A 16,264-nucleotide genomic window follows, 5' to 3' on the forward strand; every position below is an offset into this window, starting at 1 on the left:
CAAGGTCATGAATGAGCTTTAACAATTCAATGTTTGTGTGTTAAAACTCAACTGTGAACTGAATTTATTGTTGTTGTTGCATTACGATTTATTATTTTACAATTATATCTAATTGTTTTTTTAAAATGCACTTATTCAGAAAAGAATATCAGGTTCCAAAACAACTTACATAATCCAGTAAATCCAATTGTGTTTTTCCTCAGAGATGCTTCATTATGTAATGCTGCAGACGTCTTCACATGGCACGACACACCTTTTTGAGCCCCCTCCTTAATCTAATAGAGCAGAGGGGACAGAAAATCATAGGTAAACATGTCAGGGGGATTAGTAGGGGGTGTATATAAGAAGACACCAGGGCAGAGACCAGAAAGACACAAACTGACCAGAGAGACATCAGCCAGAAGCCAACTACAAAAACCAGGTAAGATCCAACTCTGATCTTCTCTTTGCTGCCAGTTTTGGCTAACATTCAATTCTGCTGTAAGGATTAAGGTTAAATTAGAGCAGGAAAGTGCTGAGAAAGCATGAGATCAAATAGATACTGTGATGTTTACATCATGGATGTGATCTTTAAATTGTAGAAACATAACGTATTATTGTAGAGTTAAAGTTATCTTTACTTGGGATGTGCTGTTGTTGCCTCTCCAAGAAGCCAAGTCAGTTTTTACATTTTTTAAAGCACCTGAAAACCAAATTGTTTTTTTGTTTGTTTTATACATTATCTTATCTGTCTCTTTTACTTTTCTCCTTTTTGTAAGGCACTTTGTAAATACTGTTTTGAAGTTTTATACAAGTGAAATTTACTTAAAGTAGCTACTTACGTTTTACCTTATGGAGGCCCTGCAATATCTGGGCATTAACTCCTCCGAAGGTATTCCTTTTAATCTGCAGGTTTAAGACATATTCTGGCAATTACTCAACTGAAAAAGAAAAAAGAATTACCAGAAACGTATATATCAGTGCTTGAAAAGCCTGATTTTATGAAAGACAATTTAATTTGCTTTAAAGGGAGGTTTTAAGTGGAGAATGACCTTTGATTGCTGTCAGGACTTATTTTAAAAATGTCTGTTCATCTGCCGTAAGGGGGATTGATTATGTATGTGTGAAGGATTGAGAATATTCTCTGTAATGTTCTTACTTTCAGTTCAGTCTTTGTTGTCCTGGATGGGAAATTTGCTTTTGCAGCAAAGTAAAAAGCTGCAAGCAACATCATGCAATAACAGTAGCCTAATGGCATGAGTGTTAGCAATAAGTAAAAACTAATTAAAACAGACAAAACTAATAAAGAATAATAATAAAGAAAATAGAAAGAAACCAGTGAGACAATAAAACAGAGGCTGTCTCGCTAGTGTCAAGCAAGGATCTGGCACATCTCCGTTTCTAAAACTTTAGATTCTGATGGGCGCATTACAGGAAATCATCATCAATTAAACAATTTTTTGCATGCATTTTTCTCCTCCCTTCCTTATTATTATTATTCATACAGTAAATGTTGAATCTCTGCTGGTTTATGTTAAATAATTGGACAGCAATTTAAAAAAAAAAAAAAGAAGAGATTTAGATTTCAAGGGAGCATCCTCATTAATGAAGCTAAAAACAATTTAAAAAAGATGTCTTTGGGTACTTTCATCAGTATGTGTTGGAGATAACACGGATGCTATAGTATTAGTTGTGTTGAGTAGAAGAACATTACACACATACTGTATATCTGCACACTGCTTACATTGTTTGCTGTATGCTAATTAAAAGCAGGAGCATACTGTAACTAGGAGGTGGGTGTGAATTTTAAGAATTTGTTAACTGAGACTTTAGGGCATATTCCACAAAATAACTAGAATTGTTTGCGTGTTCAAAGACGCCATCAGAGAGGTCAAAGTCCACAGCACTGCTGAGATTCTCTGTAATCCTTATAGCTGAGGTCAGAAAAAGGTCGGATTAAAGCAGATTGTAAATTAGTTGTTGGGGGTAAAATCTCCTTAAACTCAGGATTTATTATTCTCAATACACAGCATGCGTGTTGACCCACTAGGGAATTAGGTGAATTTAGTGAAGATGACCAGGCTGCAACATGGCCAAGAGTAATCTTTAAAGCCAAGGTGTAAAAATAGACTAACTAACTAGAATAGCTAACAGGGTCTGAGGAAGCTTTATGACAGCTTTAGTTAATTTGTAAACCTAATTTGGGAATGTTATGTATATCATACAAGCAAAGAGCAGAGGGGCTTAGAGGAGGAAGGATCTTAAACATCAAGACATACAAATTTACTTTTAATTGTTTTTCTCTCTCTCAGTGTAAAAGATGGCAGACGCAGGTGTTGCAGTTCCCGCCGACAAGAAGGCACCTCCCAAGTTCAAGCAGAGGGCTGCTCGTACCTTCAAGAGCAAGGCCCCAAAACCAGGCCAGAAAGGGTAAGATGGACCTTAATGTCAAAAGTAACTAAAGACATTTTCTTACTAGTACTGTACTTCAATTACAGTGTTGAGGTACTTGTACTTTACTTGAGTATTTCCATTTTCTGCAACTTTTATCTGACAGCTAAAGTTACTTTTCTGATTTAAATTCTACATTAAAAAACAACAACGAGTAATAATCTTAAATAAAATTAACCCAGTGATTGTTCACATTGTTGTATTGGTACTTTTATATAGCCTACAGGATCTAAATACTTCTTCCACAACTGAAAGCCGCATATTAAATGAAATTAAGACACGCTTGTGTTTCTTTTTCAGATTCGGAGACGACATCCCCGGCATGGAGGGTCTCGGCACAGACATCACAGTGGTTTGCCCATGGGAAGCCTACGGGGACCTGGAGCTCGGCGACCTGGCGAAATATGGAATCGTCTAGAAGACCCGCAGCATTTTCACCACAGAAACTTTACCTTCCTGCACTGATTTTCCGTCGCCCATGTCCTCCCCTCTCGCCCTGTTCTCCTTCATACCTGCCCTGATGTCTGACGATGTGTTCGGTCCACGTGGGCTTTGGGAAACATTGCACAAAGATTGACGCCCAAAATGCGATTTTAAAAAGCTACATATCACAATTATTTATGAATATATACATAAACTTCACTGAGGTGTCCATGCTTCAAGAAGTAACTCCAAACTTCCTCCCCCATACTTTGCACCTGGCTTGTATATTTCTGAGAGACAATGGACTAAATCTGTTGCATAAGCAGGTTGGATCACTGTTTGCAGTATATCACCACTGAACCTTTGTTCCTCTATCCTGCCTTTTCTACTCCATGACCCCACTCCTCTTTGGAGCTATTCCTTTTTAATGTACAGCTGTTTATGATGTATATGAATTTGTATTTTTACGACCTCTGAATGTAAATTTGTCCACACTATCAACAGGATAGTGAGTAGAACCTTCAATAAATATTTTTCCCCAATGAAATGTTGTCTTCTTTAAGCACAAATTAGAACTCAATGGGAATTTCTGAAAACCTATAACAAATAATATACTAATATCTGGATCATTAAAGCTGCTATAATCAATATTTATATCGGTCGGCCGGTCCACCACTTGGGTCCACATTAAAATATCTCAACAACTAGCCTACAGGATGGATTGCCATGAAATTGTGTACAGACATCCATGACTCCCAGATCATGTACAGTATCCTAATGACATGTCAAATTTTATTTGTCCAGTACAATGACCAAATAACGTTTAAACAATTACGGTTTCATTTATTTTGACCGTGGTAACTGTTGTACTTTAATAAACTCTGGTGCAGGCCGACTGATAAAATTAGGTGTCAGAAAATCATAGTTTACAGCACCATGGTGACTGAAGCTATGGGAAGCTGTGGTCAAACTACGAAGGTTCAATACAGTGTATTTAATTATATATATGTACAAGACAGACATTGTTTGGAATAATAAATCGGCAGGCTCTGTAATCATATCTTTACCTTTTCTCTTCTCCTTCACTCTTCTTCATCTCTACTCTGTAACAGAAAACATATATAGCAGATAATCTATATAATAAATTGTGACATCATTAATAGCGTATGTCAAACGATTGTTACTCACCTGGCTTCAAAACACATTTCCGGGGACAGCTCCAGCCGGGGACAGCACCACAGTTACATAAAACAAAAAATTCTCCATTTGTTTTTTTAGGGTCATGACGTCATAAAAAGAAGTTCGAAGGTTCCTTCAAAAAACGTAATAGAAGTTCCGAATGTAAAAAAAACCCGACATTTGTCACAGCCCTAACTGATCATAATAAACAGTGAGACACACGTGTCAAAGTAACACATTTCTACCCTGACAGTAGCTTATTCACTGTGACTGATTTCTTTTAATCAATAGATTACATACGTAAATTACATATAGGCCTCCAAAAATGGGGACTGTCCCCGGAAAACGGAGACGTACACTTTTAAATTAACAAAAATTAGCACATAAAAGTGGGATAAAATGCTAAAAATAGATGATAGACTCCTTTCCCATTGCCACTAGACAAATGTGCTTTTCTGATTGTTTTTTTTTTTTCTGGTTTGTCACGGTCGAGGTTATGGAAAGGACCCTACAGAGGGAAACGTGAGTGAGAGTTGGAGAGAGAAGTGCCACAGGACACCGGTGTTGTCAGAGTTTGTTGTGTCAAGAGTACAGAAAGTGTAGCTTAGTGTTATCTAAAAGATTTTCAATGTCATGGCTGAATATTTAGATGATTTTGACAATGTGGACGAGACGCAAGATTTCAGACTTCTTTGAGCGAGAAACAAAATAACAAACAGACTGGAACAAGCAAACGGTAAGAAAAACGTTCAATTTCTCTGTAGGGTCCTTTCCATAATGTTATTAGAAACTTATAATAATGTGAGCCCGTCAGATGCAAAAACAAGCACTTTTAGTGGACGTAAACTGACGGTGCCAGGTTGCCCCAAATTATTACATTACAGATTGTTTAGCAGCTAGCGGCTGCAGCGTTCTCACTAAATACTGGACCTAATGTTATCCCCATTAGTAACTAAGACACAAAAACATGGGAAAATAGGATCAAAGTTGAAAAATACTGAAGTTATCCTTTAAAAGATGATATGTAAGTGTTTCCACTGCCATTAAGCAGCCAAAGAAATCTGCTGCAGGTTTAATGTATAGCTACTGACTTGACGATCAACATTAAGATTTAAAGGGGACATATCATGCTCATTTTCAGGTTCATACTTGTATTTTGTGTTTCTACTAGAACATGTTTACATGCTGTAATGTTCCAAAAAAACTTTATTTTCCTCATACTGTCAGCCTGAATATGCCTGTATTTACCCTCTGTCTGAAACGCTCTGTTTTAGCTCATTTTGACGGAATTGCAACAGAATTGCGTTGCTAAGCAACGGCTTGGGTCCACGTGTACTTCCTGTCAGCTGATGACATTCACATACACTGCAACCAGGAATAAACTGGGACACATTTAGAATGTTTACATTTAAAATTGTGTCAAGGGTCTAAATATTGTATATTCGTGACATCACAAATGGGCAGAAATCCTGACAGCTTGTTTCAAATGCAGAGTTTCTGAATACAGGCTGTGTGTATTTCCCTGTGGATTGAGTGTTTCGATACTTTCACAGTATTTATATAGAACTTAAGCCTGCTTTATAATAAAACAAACATGAAAATCTCACTTTTTTTATAATATGGGACCTTTAAATTAATAATCAGCACCCATACTGGCACTGTCTGTGTGTACAATAAGGTGAAGAACTACAAGATAACGCTCATCCATTTTACTAAATAAATAGAATACCAAAAAGAAAACAACATGAAAGCTTGATCACAACAAAACATTTTTATATAAAACATTTTATATGGACATTCAATAACTAAAAAACATAATGGCAGTCAAGGGGGGATATAGACATGACAGAGGGAGAGGACTGTTCATTGAGAAACCATAGCAACTATGAAGAATGGCCACATAGTTTACTATAATACAGCGGCAAGAAAACCATGACAGGAAAATGAAGCTGCCACGTGTTTATTTTGTGCGGCAGCCATTTCGTTTGTCAGCAAGCCTTTTTGCCAAACAGCACTGTGCTCTTCGTTGTGTTAGCTAGCTTCAAACCTGCTAGCTGCCCGTCATTTCTCCACAGAGTTTAGTGGTAAAGAAGAACGCAACTGGACTCGGCTGCTCAGGAGTCAAATATGAAAGACACAAGATTCATGCAAAACTTTTTTTTTTTTTTTTTTAAACTTGACAAGTATCGCTCATGCTGGTTTGTCCATGCCTTCAGTGGCTTCATAAGTCCATCTTTGTGTATTTTGTGTAGCACTTTTTCAGGCTGAGAACCAGAACGTGCTGGGGACTGTAAGTTAGCATCTTTGGCTAGATTTCTTTTTTTCTTTTTTTTTTATGTCCGGAGCACATTCTGTAGTAAGTTGGAGATATTACAAATAAAATGATAAATGTCATGTGAAAATCCAACAGCAGCACATTTAATAAAATAAACAAAAAAAAAACATCTTATTGACCTGTTTTTCCAAATTTGAGAAATGGAAAACACAACGGTAGTTTTGAAATTAGTTTACAGGTAAAAAAAACAAACGATAACGGCCCCGTTTAACGTAGATCATATTCCACAATGACATTTTGATTTTCACCATGTTGGAATATTAACCTGCTTATGTATGAGAGATAATACTTTCAGACATTTTTACTGGATATCTTCAAATAAACCTGGAGCAACCACGCTGGCAGATTTAACCACTGAAATGTAAGGAGCCTGCTTCAAACAAAAACAATAACTGTTGAAATAAAAAAACTCAAAAAGAAAGAAACACAGTTGGTTTAAACCAAAGTGCTACACGCCTATGTTCATTCACACCAGATGTATCAGTCACCAAAATATGGACGCAAATAAAGAAAGAAAAATCCAGCCGTTCCTGTATGTTTTGAAATATAATAAATGTCATGCTAACAGATAATCAACCCAAAACAAAACAAAAACAAACCTGGATTGACAGAATATTTAAAAAGAGGACAAAAGTTTGGTAGTGTTACCTGCATACCTTTAGTTTGTCACCTCTCAGGTACGCCCTCGACTCAAGATCTCGACTCCAAAGTAAAAAATAAACAAACTAAAACTTGAAATTGAACTTGCACCTTACTGGAGAAGGAACAACACTTGCAGATATATAATAAAAAAAAGACAAACAGAAGATGAAAAAGAAGTAAATAAAGACAGCCATAGGATTATCAAGGAATATGATAATAACAAAGATAATATATTTATACATACGGCAGAAAAATGTGCTTTCTACAAATCTTTGGAACAAAAACAAAAGCCAAAAAAAGCCACGTTTTGGAAATATAGAATACAACGGTATAGAAATATGCACAATAGTAAGGTGTTTTGCATTTAAATATTTTCTATTAACTCACCGACAGAATCTCTCTCTTGCTCAGTAATCGCTGCTGGCAGCATCTCGAACATATTTAACCGACTAAAGTATGTTTCAGGAAGACTCATTCAATGTTGGACTTTGCTCTATAAAAGATGGAGCATGAGGGGAAAATCCAAATAATAAATCTCTACATTAAAGGATCAACAAATACTTGAACCCCCGGGGTTGTGGGTGGATGATTTTGTTTGGATCTAAAGCTAAAAATCAATTTTAAAGAAGACAATGTTTTTAGTGTTGAACTTTTTTGTAGTGTTTTAGTTGTGGTTTACTGGTGAAGTGAAATCCTGTGCATGAGAAAGACGATGTGAGACTATAGTTGTAGTCAAAAAAGATTTGACATATAGATGCTCATTTTCTGATTTTAACCCCGAGGTTCACTGTTGGATCTACTTGTCCCGTAACAGCACTGGCTGCAGAGTCAAACAAAATAATGTTTTTTATAAGAATAATAATGAGAATAATTACAATAATAATAATAATAATAATTTGGTAACTTTTTTTCTCTAAACTAATTTCTTTGCATATCATAACAATTTTAAGTTTAAAGGTTCACCATTTCCACATACTAAGAAAACTTGAGGTAAGGAACAGCTCTAATAACCCTCCCTCCCTTCAGCTTTCGGACGTGATTTCTGTATAAACCGTCACACATCATGCCTCCGAGCCGCCGTGTTCAGCCTCCCTCTACCAGAACACAACAAGAATGGAAATCCTCTCTCGTTACTATCCGTCCACGTTATGGAGGAATTATAAAAATCCCATCAGTGGGTGTTTTTTTTTTTTATCATTTTAGTGACTCGTCATTCTGGTTCAAAATGTTTTTTAAGGTTCTCTTTCGATGCACCTTCCTGCTTCCTATACCGCTCCGACGTTTTGTGGACACTTTGATTCCCTCTCTGTTTCCTTAAATGTTGAGTGTGTGCAGGCCACACAGCACTCCGCTCTCTCTCATACACAGTTGACAGCTGTTTAAATGTCAGTGATCCACATACAGCCTTTGGAAGAACATCTGGGCTCCATCGCGAGTCTTGTGCTGCTGAGTGCCGAGGGATTAAGAAGGGGGGACTATATTACAGCCGTGCAATAGGGAAGGTGGCCATTTTAAGTCTTTTTTTTTTCTTCTTTTTTTTTATGTAAAGGCCATCCATCAGTCTTTAATACAGCATTCCTCTATTTCTGTAGTAGCGTATATAAGAAAACTTGGGGACTGCTCAGGGGTGGGATCTGAAATATCTTTGCTGTGGGCGTCTCCACACTTTAAAACTGGGTGCAGTCCACCTCCACGACAACAGAGGGAGCTCTTTCAGAGTGATTCAATGGAAGAGAGGAGCTCCTGGGAAATGTAGTGTCTTTAGTAAGGGGCAAATCTACTGTAGCCTCCCCTGTACAGTGTGGCCTGTGAAACAACAAAAAGACAAACATTTAGTGAATAAAGTCTTTTCCAAAGGGACATTATTCAGTAAATGATCAGTCTGGTCATATTCTATATTTTCTTAATTGTGAATAAATCCATAAAAAGACCAAAACCAACAGGAAATTTATCCTACTCAATTCAAATCAAAAGTATTTTCTGTGCAGCAAATACCCTGATATAGGGAACAAAAATCCTCCCACTATTTGTGCAATGTCTTCTGTTTTTTCTATGCTGGAATACTACCTGGCTCCAGATTTGCTGTGTAGTAATTTATTCAAACACAGTAACTTAGACTAAAACTAGATTTTGACACATGGACCTTCTTAAAAACACAACTTAAAGGTGCAGCGTGTAGAATCTGGCGATATCTAGCGGTGAGGTTGCAGTTTGCCAACTGAAACATCTCCGTGTGCCAAGCGTGTAGGAGAACTACAGTGGCAGACGCAAAAACGTGATTATACACTAAAGAAAACATACTTTTTAATGTTATTTTCCATTTCTGCCAATAAACCCCTCTAAATGCTACACACTGCTCCTTTAAAAGGCCCCATCAGGTCAGTTGAAATTGTGTTTTAATGCTACACATTCCCAAACAACGTTTTCAAAACAGAAAGCCTCAAGCTTTTCAGGCCCCCTGGGCAGTTACCCACATTGCACTGTTTGTAATCCAATCATCAACGTTTTCTAACAAATGTACAATTTATTCCTTTTTTGAGCTCAAAACTACAGTGCCGAACAAAAATCTAACAATTTATTTGTGACTCGTTTTGGTCAAACGGACTAACACATTGTTGGTTTTGCTCCTTCATGGGAATTGTTGATGAAAAGAAACATATAGACTATCACTTGCTTAATCCTTTGAATGCTTGAGAGTGTAATGGGCTTTAGGGACTTACCATGGCTCCAACACCGTAGGCAGCCGGATTGAGCGCAGCATGGTAGGGGTCTGCCGTGTAAACTCGTCCGTAGCTATCAGAAAACAACAAAACACATCAAACATGAGGTATTGCATTATATTTTGAAGAACAAAAAAAAAAAAAATTGGCTCATAGTACTAGGGTTTAATTAATTTTTATTTTATTTTTGACTTTTCAATTTTAGTTTAGTTTTGTTAGTTGTCAGAGTGTGATTGCTAGTTTTAATTTAGTTTCAGTTTTTCAGGTTTAGTTTTAGTTTTTTATCATAAATTTAGTTTTAGTTTTACGGTGTTTGTTTTTGATAAAAAAAAAAACTAAAGCCGAAATGAATTTCATTGTTATTTTATTTTTATTAGTTTTGTACCCAAGCAATATCATTTAAATTTAGTTTTAGTTTTGTTTTAGTTTACTAAGAATATGTTTCACTACTTACTTTCGTATTAGTTTCAGTTTTAGTTTACTATAATAACCCTGCATAGCATAAGGTGACTAGTATACTGTAACTGCTGGAGGAAAGAGGGCTTTTGTTTTAAAAGATTCACCTCCTGGTCGATGATTTCTGTAGGAATAAAACCTCAAATTACTTCCAGTTTACCCTCGCCTTGATAAATGTACAGCACTTGTGTTATTTTAAGTGTTTTTTTTTAAAAATAAAGTGACTACTTAGTGACAGAGGACAGTGCTGCAAGCAAGCAGCCAACATCTCAAGTTCTGCAGGTGTCAGAGGAGGCTTCAAGATGTGCCGGACGGTCCACTCACCTGTCACTGTAAGCTGCTGCTGCAGCCGCCGCTGCTGCAGGAGTCGCTACCGCAGTCGGCTGGGCGTAACGATACGCTGCATATCCGCCCTGTGATGAGGCGATGAAAGAGAAGAGAGATGCAAGAGGGGTAGTGTGTGTGTGATAGAGGAGAAAGACACAATGAAGAGAGAGGTGGGACAAAACAGAAACAAGAGTGAATTATTGTTAACGGTTTGCTGTATTTCCTCTAAACACTGAACAGACTAGTAGTTAATCTAAAGTGTTACATTGTGAGGAAAACTGCTGAGAAGAGAGCGAAAGATTAACAAGCAGACAGTCAGCAAAACTGGCTAATCTGGTGCAGTATAGCATTCACAAGGATGTAGCTCAGGCTCTGTGTGGGTCTCTCCCTCCATGACTAACCCCGGAAAAAAAACATATTTAATTGTACTTATTGTGTTTTACTGTTTGCAGAGTTCCCCTGTGCAACGTTAAAGTACATCATCTTTCTCACTGTGCGTTGGACATGGAGGGAGAGAGATTTCATACCCATAACTGTGCCCCACCCCGGTTCCCCTACCAAAAACACACAGTTAAAGAAAGGGGAAGGGGTGGCAAGATGATTGTGTCATTATTTATGTTTAGATGAACAGCTGATGAACAAAAACTACAGGTGTAAGAAGACAGTCAGCCAGTCGGATTAAAAAGGGCACACACACACACAAACACGCGCTCACGTGGCCAGCGACCAATCACTGACAGACACAGCATGCTTTCCCAAACTCAGAACGTACAGCGTATTAGGCCAAACATCCCTATAAAAAAACAAACAAACACCGCTGCATTCTACCCTAAAGGATCAGTCACGACCAAGTCCCCGCATTCAGGACCACACAGTTGCTGCTATGGGAGGAAGGCTGGACCGGGGAGGTGGGGAAGAGGATAAAGAGGGATAAAAGGAGAGAGGAGGTGATGCAGAAAATAGGTGAGGAAGAGGAAGAGTCATAGTGCAAGGAAAGAGAATAATAAAAATAGAAGAAGAGGAAGTGCTAATGCCAGATGACACTTTAAACAAAAAAGGTTTAAATTATTGAGAGAAAGAAGAAAGAATGAACAGAGTGACAAGAAGTGAAATAAAGAATGACAGAAAAAGGGGGGTTTATAGAAAAAGGAGGGAGGAAATAGGGGGACTTGGGGGAGGAGTCAGCCTTGTAAATATGTCTGCATGCCGACATTGATTCAGTTAGCATGCCACAGGTGAAACAGATAGGGAGATTCCTGGAAGGGGTCTGAATCAACTGCTGATAGAAACTCTCCTACATCCCTCCGACTACTGGATACGTCTCAGGTTGTAATTTCATTATTCATGTCTTATTTATATTGTGTTCTGTTTGTATTTCAAGCTTGGCAATATCACCAAATAAAATAGACTCTAAAAGACGCATAATACTTCATATGGTAAGTTTGTGTACAATAAATAGTTTTAGAGTTAATTAATGGAAAAAGTATAACAAAAAGACAGCATGTCTTGGCTTGAAATTATTTTAGTTTTGGATTCTTTTTACATGTTTTCTGATTTTGGAATAAAAGAGTGTGATGAAAATTAGGGATGCACCGATATCGGATATCGGGCCGATACTGACTCAAATAGCAAATATCATGACAAATAGAGGCTATCTATTCAATTCAATTCTATATGCATATATTACATACATTACATACTGGAAATTGAATTCCTGTTGACCAATTTGTCGCTGCATTAAAAAAGGTTTACACTTGAATTGTAATTCCTGTTCAATTTGACGATTTTCTACCAAGTCGTTGGTGTACGATTTATTATTTTAATAATAAATAACAATTCAATAAATGTATGTCTATGTATTTATTTGTTACATTTTGTTTTGCAAAGAAAACAATGCTCAATCAGTCAGGCCTGTTGTTGTCTTACACATAACAGAATGATCCCAGTTACTTCCACACATGAGGCATACAGCTTATTAATTAAACACTGGTATCGGATCGGTACTCGTTATCGTCTGATAGCCAAAGCCCAGGTATCACCATCAGTATCGTAACTGAAAAAGTTGGATCGGTGCATCCCTAAATGTCAAATAATATAAAACAGTGTGTTCTAATGCATCTTTCAACAAGAACATAATGAAAAGTATTAAATTCATTGCTGTAGGGTGTCACCTTGGGACACTGCCAAAATAAGACAAAATGTCTTTGTTCTCACACTGAGGAAAAGAACAAAATGTACAAAATGTAGCTGGATGAATTGTCACGGAATAGACTTGAAAACTTTATCACGAGTGCAGAATTTGGATAAAGAAAGTGACCCACTGTTCCAAGTATTAACCTTCAATACTGCACCTAATTTACTCTAAAATGTACATCCATCTCTCCTATAGATCATTTATGAATAGACGTTTTATGTCTTCACGAATTCAGATTTCAACTTAATTCTTTTCTCCCCCTTCCGCAACTCCACCCATGTCAGAATCCAGTGAGTTAGTAGAAGAAGACAGAGAAGGCATTTCAATCTCAGATGGTCAATAATGTCTAGCAGCACGCAGTCATTGGAGACGAGGAGGATGCACACTGGCTCTCACACAGAGTGTGTAAACCCTACCTGGGGCAATCTGCCACTAATGTCCTGAAACACTAGTCTACAGAGAGAACAGAAACAGCTATTGTCAACCTGGTCACACACGCACGCACACATACACACTCATAATCACATTGGTACAAACTAAACTCACAAATGCACAGAGACAAACCCTAGAGGAGTCTACTCGTGAATGGTGTGTGTGTGTACTATTTTTATATTTGTATGAAGGAACATTTCATGGGCGATTGTACAGAAAACATAAGTGACGAGTTCAATTTATCTGTAATTTAAAAAAAAAACATAATTTAAGATAAAGTCAGGGGAACATAAAATGTCTCTAGCTGTGATGAATCAAAACACCCAAAAGTACACGTCTCTATGGGTTTGGTCCGTGCCGTTTCACACTTGAAAACCCACAGGCAAGAGGGGGAAAACGTAGGTGAGGAGTGAGGCAGTAGAGGAGAGAGAGGTATACTTACATAGAGATCAGCTGCACTGTAAAAGCCATCCTGATAGGCCATCACACTGAGAGAGAGAGACGAGAAAGGAAGGAAGGAAAAGGAGAGAGGAGCGGTGGTGGAGAGGCGAAAACAAACAAAACAAAAAGATGGTGTGATGCGCCACCATGTGGGCATTGCAGAAAACAACAAACAAGAGTGACGATTGGGGGAGAGAGAGAGAGTTGAGAGGACGGTGCCAAACAGATTGTGAAAGAGAGAAAAGAAAGAAGGGTGAGATTATTACACACCGTGCAACATGCAAGACAAAAATACCACCTCTTTGTATGCAAATGCACCAACTTTAGAGTGATACTACTGCTAGACTCAATTTCATCACTAAAGTATCATTATCACCTTTGAGGTACAAGGAAATGGTATTTCAGCTCGGCAAACTCTCAATGTCAATATCTCAATAAAAATATATTCAAACACACAGCATGCACAATTATGAAGTATTATTTTTAACTAAGTGAAGACATGCATTTTAAGAAGAGTATCATTATGTCTAATTTTCATTATCAATAGCAGTTTACTGGTTTAGTTATTTATGTTTGCGTGAGTGTGTGTTTACCCCGGGTAGGTAGGGATGGCAGGTTGTGGCACAGCTGCCCTGACAGCGCTGTAGACGGGCCGAGCACGACCACGGAGATGAGCGCCTCGAAAGGTCGCAGCGGAGGAGGCAGCTGCTGCTGCTGCTGCTGCTGGGTACGGAAACCCCGGTACTGAGACACAGAGAGGGTAGAAAGAAGAGCTTCATAAATGCCTTCAAGACCACAACATTATTTGTGCATCTCGTCTCCATCGGTCTCGGTGAGTATGAAGCTAATCTTTGTTGTCGTACCTGTATAGAGTTCAGGGCTGTACATGGCTTGGACCATGGGACTCAATTTCCATCCAGCTAGAGTCAACAAAAAAATGAAAATGTACATTTGAAACTTCACTGAAGCAACCAGACATTTTATGATTTGTGCATTTGTTCGGTGATCTTTGCTGTTCATTTTGTTGTTCATTGTAAAGAGAGGATGTATAAAGCTTCCTGACGGTCTGTCTGCACTAGAGCTGGAACGATTAATCGATTAGTTGTTCATTATTAAATTAATCGTCAACTATTTTGATAATCGATTAGAGTAAGTGTTCAGAAAAAAAAGTCAAAATCCACTGATTCCAGCTTCTTAAAAGTGAATATTTTCTGGTTTCTTTACTCCTCTATAACAGTAAACTGAATGTCTTTGAGCTTTGGGAAACAGTGATCGATATGTTTCAAGATTTTCTGCTATTTATTGACCAAACGACAAAATATATCGTTAGTTACAGCCCTAGTTACTTTGGGTTGTGGAAATTGTGTGGTACTTTTTCACAATTTTATGACATTTTCATGACAATTTGGCAGATTAATAGAAACAAAATAACTGTTTGTTCAAACAAATAATCAATTAATCGAGAAAATAACCGAAAGATTAATCAACAATGAAAATAATCGTCAGTTGCAACCCTATGCTATTGTTTAGCGAAGTTATATTTTCCAACTTTAAATAATAAAAAAAAGTAATTGATGCTTTTGTTTTGTGGATATAATGCATTACATTGTAAACCAATACTTTTATCTATTTGGTGATATTAATTTTAGCTATATTGCCCAGCATAGTCACCATTTATCAAAAAAAAAAAAAAGCTGTTGTTAGGTTACCGTATGCATTACCGTATGGCAATGTCGCAAGGCCCTCTCCGTTAGAGTAAGGGGTAGTCATCTTCTTGTTCGTCATCACTCTGGCTGTGGCGTTATTCACCTGGACACCAGAAAAAACGGTCAGGGGCTGAGTCGACCCAGTTTAACGGATAAACAAGCATTGAGGAATTGAATGATGCAGAATCCAATCACATTATAGTTTGTGTTTGAAAAGCTTTCTTAAACTGAATGTATTCTCAGACACATGATGATCAGAGTTTTCATATTGAACTTTAAAGTGTGAGGTGTCATTATACTTGAAACAGTTTTTTTTACTTATGACAGAGGTTAATTCTGTTGATGAGCTGCGATGGTATTTGATGCATGCACTTCTTTTAAAGGAGAAAGACATTGAAAACAAGGATCCTGGTGAGTAAGTCAGGCAGTTTTGCACACAAACAATGCAACCATTGGCACACAGAACAAAGAAAAACAACAAAATATTTCAGAACAAAAGCATTCAAAAAGAAATCCAAGACCAGTATATTGCTACCTTTAAAAAAAAAGGAGGGAAAAAGAAGGTGAATTAAGCGGCAGATTCATCAGTTGAACACAATGCAAAAAACATCAATCAAAGAGTTTCATACACAAATTACACGCAGCCAATCAAGAGCGCATCACATCACCAGAGGTGAGCAAAACTAGCCAATCAGCAAGCATCAGATGCAGCAAGAGACCAATCAAAAAAGGTTGGCAGCCCTCCCAGTCCAATACACATCATACAGAAAAAGGAGGGAGGGGAGGGAGAGAGAACGACAGAGAAAAGACAGAAATATAGAGGGATGCAGGAGGAGCCAGTCCACATGAAAAGACACAGAAAAACACATACATGATGTGGAGAAGAGAGAGAGAGTGTGAACAATCCATCCAAATGTGCAATTCTTCTAATGAACAAACAGAAACGACAAGATGCGATACACACATACAAAAATACATC

At 37.6% G+C, this 16,264-nt stretch overlaps 2 protein-coding genes across 9 annotated transcripts in view; one reads left to right on the plus strand and one right to left on the minus strand.

Moving 5' to 3' along the window:
- The first annotated feature begins 340 nt into the window (after positions 1–340).
- Positions 341–2,937, plus strand: LOC141764767 (retinal cone rhodopsin-sensitive cGMP 3',5'-cyclic phosphodiesterase subunit gamma-like). The gene is made up of 3 exons (XM_074630281.1): positions 341–421; positions 2,292–2,409; positions 2,731–2,937. Exons 2-3 carry the CDS (start codon positions 2,300–2,302, stop codon positions 2,846–2,848), a joined length of 228 nt encoding a protein of 75 aa, XP_074486382.1. The 5' UTR covers positions 341–421; positions 2,292–2,299; the 3' UTR covers positions 2,849–2,937.
- Positions 2,938–5,788: 2,851 nt separating this feature from the next.
- The window catches only part of rbfox2 (RNA binding fox-1 homolog 2), a 47,395-nt gene continuing 36,919 nt past the window's right edge, over positions 5,789–16,264 (minus strand). For 3 of the 8 annotated variants that reach the window (XM_074630275.1, XM_074630274.1, XM_074630279.1), the window contains 7 exons: positions 15,289–15,388; positions 14,443–14,499; positions 14,173–14,323; positions 13,581–13,626; positions 10,510–10,598; positions 9,730–9,802; positions 5,789–8,815 (listed from right to left, as the gene is read on the minus strand). In XM_074630275.1, coding sequence (XP_074486376.1) covers positions 8,771–8,815; positions 9,730–9,802; positions 10,510–10,598; positions 13,581–13,626; positions 14,173–14,323; positions 14,443–14,499; positions 15,289–15,388 — 561 coding nt within the window. In that variant the 3' untranslated portion in view covers positions 5,789–8,770. Of the gene's footprint in view, positions 8,816–9,729; positions 9,803–10,509; positions 10,599–13,122; positions 13,160–13,580; positions 13,627–14,172; positions 14,324–14,442; positions 14,500–15,288; positions 15,389–16,264 lie in introns of all 8 variants that reach the window. The other 5 variants (XM_074630278.1, XM_074630277.1, XR_012593305.1 and 2 more) reach the window with 4 other exon arrangements.

This window comes from Sebastes fasciatus, chromosome 3 (assembly GCF_043250625.1).
Source record: "Sebastes fasciatus isolate fSebFas1 chromosome 3, fSebFas1.pri, whole genome shotgun sequence".
NCBI lineage: Eukaryota > Metazoa > Chordata > Actinopteri > Perciformes > Sebastidae > Sebastes > Sebastes fasciatus.

What these genes read in the sequence shown, in the direction of transcription:
- LOC141764767 (XM_074630281.1), top strand. Translation starts at nt 2,300, where the DNA reads ATGGCAGACGCAGGTGTTGCAGTTCCCGCCGACAAGAAGGCACCTCCC. An exon ending in CCAAAACCAGGCCAGAAAGG is followed by an intron (nt 2,410 to 2,730) that starts GTAAGATGGACC and finishes TTTCTTTTTCAG; the next exon opens with ATTCGGAGACGACATCCCCG.